The following is a 5,503-nucleotide window of genomic DNA, read 5'->3' as shown; positions in this document are numbered from 1 at the left end:
CGCCTGCACAGGTGAGGGGGGTCCGCAGGGTGCTGCCGGGCCGCGTCCTGTCGCCGTGCTTTGTATTGCACGGGGAAGCTCCGCCGGCTTCGTTCGTTTGTTCATAAGGAGTAGCGCTGGTTACAGTTCTGGCACTTCCTACCAGGAACCCGAATGGTTATGTGCTGTTCACACATGAGTTGCAGCTGGGGTGAGGCAGTCGGTACAGAACTGCAGACCTAAGCACAAAAGCGAAGCACAAAAAAAAAAAAAAGTCATCGATGTCGTCGTGTCTTCATAGGATGAATGGGGTGGGACTTGGTGATCCGTGCCAGGGTGTGCTTTGTGGTGTACTCCCTCTGTGCTGCCCTTGAGGTAGGAGTCATTGAATGGCTCTGGGACACACAGCTGGGGTGACACCGTGAAAATCTGAATTCTGAAATGCCTGTCTGCCTCCCGCAGTAAATCACTGAGCGATGAAGAAAACCTGAAACTCTTTGGGAAGTGCAACAATCCCAACGGCCATGGGCACAACTACAAGGGTAAGGGATTGACTTCCACATATGCATGTATGCATGTGGCTCCTCATGGATGTAGGGCTGTCCCTGGGGGTCAAAAGAATGGCTTCTGTGAGTGCATGACTCAGAACCACCACTCCTAATGCAGTGGGTAACTTTTAATTAAAAGAGTTGTGCTTGTAAGTGTTGTGCAGCCTGCACCTGGTGAGGTACTGCTGAAAGGGTTGTCTGCCTTCATCACCAGTGGGGTTTGTTCTCAAGCTCATGGTGTCACATGCATGACCTGATAATTCCTTTTTTTTTTTAATTTCAGTTATAGTCACTGTGCGTGGAGAGGTGAGTGTGCTCAGCATTCCTTCATTCCTTGCAGCAGTTGGCAGTGAGGCAGTGGGGCCCTGTCTCCAGCAGATCCAGCTCAGTTGCTGGGTTTCCTGTGGTGTGTGCATCACTGTGGGAGGTTTTTAACAATCAGCTGTTCACCTTGCTCCTAACGAGGCTGAGGTTGCTGAGGCTAGATTGGATTGGATTGTTTAGGATGGATATTAGGAAAGAGGGATCAGGCATTGGCACAAGCTGTGCAGGGAAGTGGTAGAGTCACCATCCCTGCAGGTGTTCAGGAAGTGTGGACTGAGGGACGTGGTCAGTGGGCAGTACTGGTGGTAGGTGGATGGACTAGATGGTCTTAGAGGTCTTCTCCAACCTTTCTGATACTATATTCTGTTGTTGCAGGCAGCCTTTTCCCCCTGGTGTCAGGGAGCAGAGCCACAGGCTGCTGTGTGCACATACAGGGGCAAAGTAGGGACTCAGTACGTGAAGGTGAAGAGGGATTTTTCTTGTGGCTCTGATTTGTGCCGGCTCAGAGCAGCCTTGGTAACAAGGGCCCGTAGCTAGGCTACTAATCTGCCTTCTGTTTTCCTTCCAGATTGACCCTGTCTCAGGAATGGTTATAAACCTGACAGACCTGAAAAAGTACATGCAGGTAAAGCACCACTCTCCCAAACACCCCTGTGATGGGCCCTTTATCTGGTGGAAACATGGTGAGTTAATAATGGTGGGAAATAAAGAAGAAACGAAGGAGTGATTTAGGACTGAAGTGTTTTAGCACAGTGATGTGAGGCAGTGCCATGTCTCAGCTGGGAGGTTAATGGATGGATGCAGGGATGTCTGTACATTTCTGTACAGACTGCTGCCCGGTGCTGGTGTTGGAACCTGGACACCTCTCTTTCTGCAGCAGGCGATCATGGAGCCACTCGACCACAAAAACCTGGATAAGGACGTGCCCTACTTCGCTGAGGTGGTGAGGTGGGTGGAGGTCTGGGGGGCTGCAGGGCTGGGCAGCAATCTGCTGGGGTAGCGCTGTGGGTGCCATCACTGACGGTTCTGAGTCTGCTGCTGTTTTGCTCCCAGCACCACAGAGAATGTTGCAGTGTTCATCTGGGAAAACCTCAAGAGGCTCCTGCCTGTGGGAATGCTTTATAAAGTCAAAGTGTATGAAACGGACCAGAACATTGTGGTCTATAAAGGAGAAGAAACGATTTCTGAGAGATGAAATAAGCTGAAGCTCAACTGGTTGGAAACTGACACCTGCTCACGTCAGTGAACAGCATCAGCCTTGCTCACTGTGTCCTGAAATGAAGCCTTGGTTATGTACTGCAGAAGAACCAACCAAGGTAGTTCTTCTGCCAGAGATCTCATAGCAGTTTGGGTTATCACAATTCACTGATACATCTGCCTTTCCTCAAGACATTCTGGTTTCATAAAACCAGATTGCTGAGCTGATGTGCAATCTGCAATTGTACCATGCTGAATAAAGCAGCTTTCCAGAGACTAGGTTGCTCGGCAGTGTGTATGTCTTAGAATCATAGAACAACTTGGGTTGGAGGGACGTCAAAGATCATCTAGTTACAACCCCCCTGCCTTGGGTAGGGTTGCTGACTACCAACTCGGGCTGCTTGGGGCCCCATCCCACCTGGGTTTGAGTGCCTCAGGGATGGGGCACCCACAGCTCTCTGGGCAGCAGTGCCAGCGCCTCACCGCCCTCTCTGTGAAAAATGTCCCCCTCAAATCTAATCTAAATCTCCCCTTTTTAAGTTTATAACCGTTTTCCCTTGTCCTGTCACTGTCTACCCTGTAAAAAGTTGACCCTAAATACAGCTTATTGGCCCATGACTTGGGGTGCTTTGAGACTATGCTCACTGTAAACTCCTAAAAACTTTTTGGCACAAGCAGCAAGATACAGTGTGCTTTTCTTAGGAATTCTGTAGGAACAGCATGAAGCTCTCCTCTTTCTGGAGGAAGCAGACAATGAGTGCTCCCACTGCAGTGATCAGCAGCTATGTGGTGTTTTCACCATCAGAAACCATGCTGGAAAGCTCACGTAGACACTTGGTGTGCACCAACAACTGGGGCTGCTACTTCACTGCCTCCCTCAGCTGGGTAGTTACAGAGGATGGGGCTGTGATGTGTTCATCTGAGTGCCAGCCAGTTCTTCTGAAGGTTCCTGAAATTGTAGGCATACTGTGAAATCAAAGAGCTGGGAGAGGAATGCATGTAAAACCAGTTAGGGAACAAGGTGCAGCTCAGCTGGCTGCGATGAGGGCCTCCCACCTGCCAGCCTAGGGAGGAGCAGCTCTGTGTGTAATTCCCCATCATGTGAGCAATGTGCCAAGTGGTACTGAGAGTCATTGGGAGGTTTGGCCACAAAGAATAACTAAATGTATATAATTTAAAAGGTGGTTCATGAGCTCTACAAGGAAGTTTGTGGCTGAATAATGACAACAAACAGCACCACTTGGAAAAGTTTAATGAAGCTTGCCTAATAGTTCACCTTTGGCTGCAATGTGCTGGTTACAGCTCTAGAAAATACTTTGCTTTCTTTTAAACCGTGGCTGCTAGACATGAGGATGGTCCTGTGCCTTCATCCATTATTGCTCAGATGTTCTGGCCAGGCCTGGCTCAGGGCCCTGCTGACCTCATCCTCTGCAACAGCAGTGCTGCAGAGCTCTGGCACTCCTAAGGGCAGTGCTTTGGGAGCTGAAGGCTCTGCAGCAGTTGTGTCCGACCCACACAGCTGCACACAGCCTGGCTCCAGGTGTGCACCCATCGCTCACAGCGCCCACACAGCAACTGACCAACACCATGAGACCTCTCTGAGAGCTGCAGCCACTGCCACCAAACCACACTGATGTGTAGCTTCACAACAAGGTCACACATCCCAATGGTTTGATGGCTTTGCTGCCCTTTGTTTTTTGTTTGAATAGCAAATATTAAAAATTAAAATAAGCTTTATTAGTTATGTACATTATCTACCTTGTATATTTAATGAGGGCTGCTCCAAAAGTAATGCCTCCTGTTTTATGACATCAGCCCACCACATCAGAGGTTCACTGCTGGTGAAATGCACAGCTAGTGGTGGTGCCTAGGTAGAAAAGCAGTGTTTTGTAGCTGAGAACATGCTCTATTCAATACTGTTATTGTGCTCTTTGCATCTGATGTAGTTTCCATGCAAATAAATGGAAGGCATTATATGCAGTGCAGCCTATGTATACACAGCCCATGACATTTCCTCTTCACTCAGAGGGAAGCCAGAATATTGGACAGCCATGCTCTGCAACGTCACACAGGTGGGAGTGCTCAGATCTCAGTTGAAGGGGACTCTGTGCTGCTCATGGCATTGCAGCCCTCCATTTCTCACCACATGGGGCACAGCAGCCTTCGCTCTGGTTGGTGCTGTCCTGGGTGGCTGTGCTCCTTCACTGAGTTCTGCTGTTCTCTCATTCTCTGGTGCGATGCATCAGGCTGTGATATAAATGGTGTTGTGTGATTCACAAGTCCTTTGGATCTTCAGTATGTCATGGGGACCCAAACATACTACGTGGTGGCTTTCTCAGAAGTGTAATGCAGCTATTGACAGTGATGACAATAAACAAGCAAATGAGTATGGCAGTGTACTATTCTCAGTGTGAAATTGGGTACTGGGCCAAAAAAGAATAGTCTACGTTTGTTTTACTGCAGTACAACGTAACGCTGACAAAGTCCCACAATAACTCGGGAATTTGTATCTATTGCTGCACTGCAGGTCCAGGAAGTACTCAGGTTCTTCTGTCTCAGTATCTCCTGGATACCAGGAGAAACTTCTCCAAAATAGTGGTTGGGTACTGGCATGACTGCCCAGGGGTGGTGGGGTCACCGTCCCTAGAGGTGTTCAGGAAATGTGGAGATGTGGTACTGAGGGACATGGTCAGTAGGCAACATTGATAGTAGGTCGGCGGTTGGACTGGATGACCATAGGGGTCTTCTCCAACCTCAATGATTCTATGATCTGTCAGATTTAAATTGCAGCAGAGCTGGAGTGATGGAAATAAAGAAGGGACTGGGAAATGGTGTGGATGCCAGGGGCATGCGGTGTTGGGATTGTGATGCCCCTGGGGTTCTGGTGCATGCTTTCTGCTCACAAGGGACTCTGTTTTTGCAGGAATGTGTGAGTCCATGCAGGAAAATCTGCGGGAATCAACCTCCAAATTCATAGGCTGGGTAGGGCTGTATAGAGTTAAACATCGTTAAACATTAAGCATTTCTGTGCTGTGACTTAGTTACTCAGTGATGAAATTGGCCAGAGGAGAGCTGTTCAGGTGATGGAGGTATCTGGGACAGCAATTAAAATTTCAAATCCAATCCCAGGAGAGCTACTGTGGAAGCATGACTTCCAGCTTCAGCACACAGAAAACACAAATAACGGTATAATGATGGCAAGACCAGAAACATGCTGCGCTGTATTTAGCAGGGACTGAGTGGAAAGACCCCCTCCTGCCTTCCTGCCCCACACAGGGGCAGTGCTGTGGGGTGTGGGCAAGTATTGGGGGTGAGCCAAGTTCAGTGCCACTCCCAAGGATGCTGCTTGTATTTCACTATAGCCCCAACAATGACCACGTTAATGAATAACCCACACAGTGCGCCCGATGGGGCAGCCCAGCTCTTCCTCCTGAGGTCAGGCTGCAGCTCCAGGC

General features: G+C 49.1%; 1 protein-coding gene across 1 annotated transcript; it reads left to right on the top strand.

Annotated features, from left to right (window-relative positions):
* Positions 1-6: 6 nt before the first annotated feature.
* PTS (6-pyruvoyltetrahydropterin synthase) lies at positions 7-2,324 on the top strand. Its single transcript, XM_031556903.1, has 7 exons — positions 7-11; positions 442-521; positions 811-833; positions 1,227-1,313; positions 1,420-1,476; positions 1,729-1,799; positions 1,905-2,324. The coding sequence occupies exons 5-7, from the start codon at positions 1,438-1,440 to the stop codon at positions 2,044-2,046; spliced, it is 252 nt and encodes an 83-aa protein (XP_031412763.1). The 5' UTR covers positions 7-11; positions 442-521; positions 811-833; positions 1,227-1,313; positions 1,420-1,437; the 3' UTR covers positions 2,047-2,324.
* Positions 2,325-5,503: the final 3,179 nt, after the last annotated feature.

This window comes from Meleagris gallopavo, chromosome 26 (genome assembly GCF_000146605.3).
Source record: "Meleagris gallopavo isolate NT-WF06-2002-E0010 breed Aviagen turkey brand Nicholas breeding stock chromosome 26, Turkey_5.1, whole genome shotgun sequence".
In the NCBI taxonomy this organism is placed as follows: Eukaryota; Metazoa; Chordata; class Aves; order Galliformes; family Phasianidae; genus Meleagris; species Meleagris gallopavo.
This window is presented reverse-complemented; position numbering and strand designations above follow the sequence as displayed.

What these genes read in the sequence shown, in the direction of transcription:
- PTS (XM_031556903.1), top strand. Translation starts at nt 1,438, where the DNA reads ATGGTTATAAACCTGACAGACCTGAAAAAGTACATGCAG. An exon ending in ACCTGAAAAAGTACATGCAG is followed by an intron (nt 1,477 to 1,728) that starts GTAAAGCACCAC and finishes CTCTTTCTGCAG; the next exon opens with CAGGCGATCATGGAGCCACT. An exon ending in TACTTCGCTGAGGTGGTGAG is followed by an intron (nt 1,800 to 1,904) that starts GTGGGTGGAGGT and finishes TTTTGCTCCCAG; the next exon opens with CACCACAGAGAATGTTGCAG.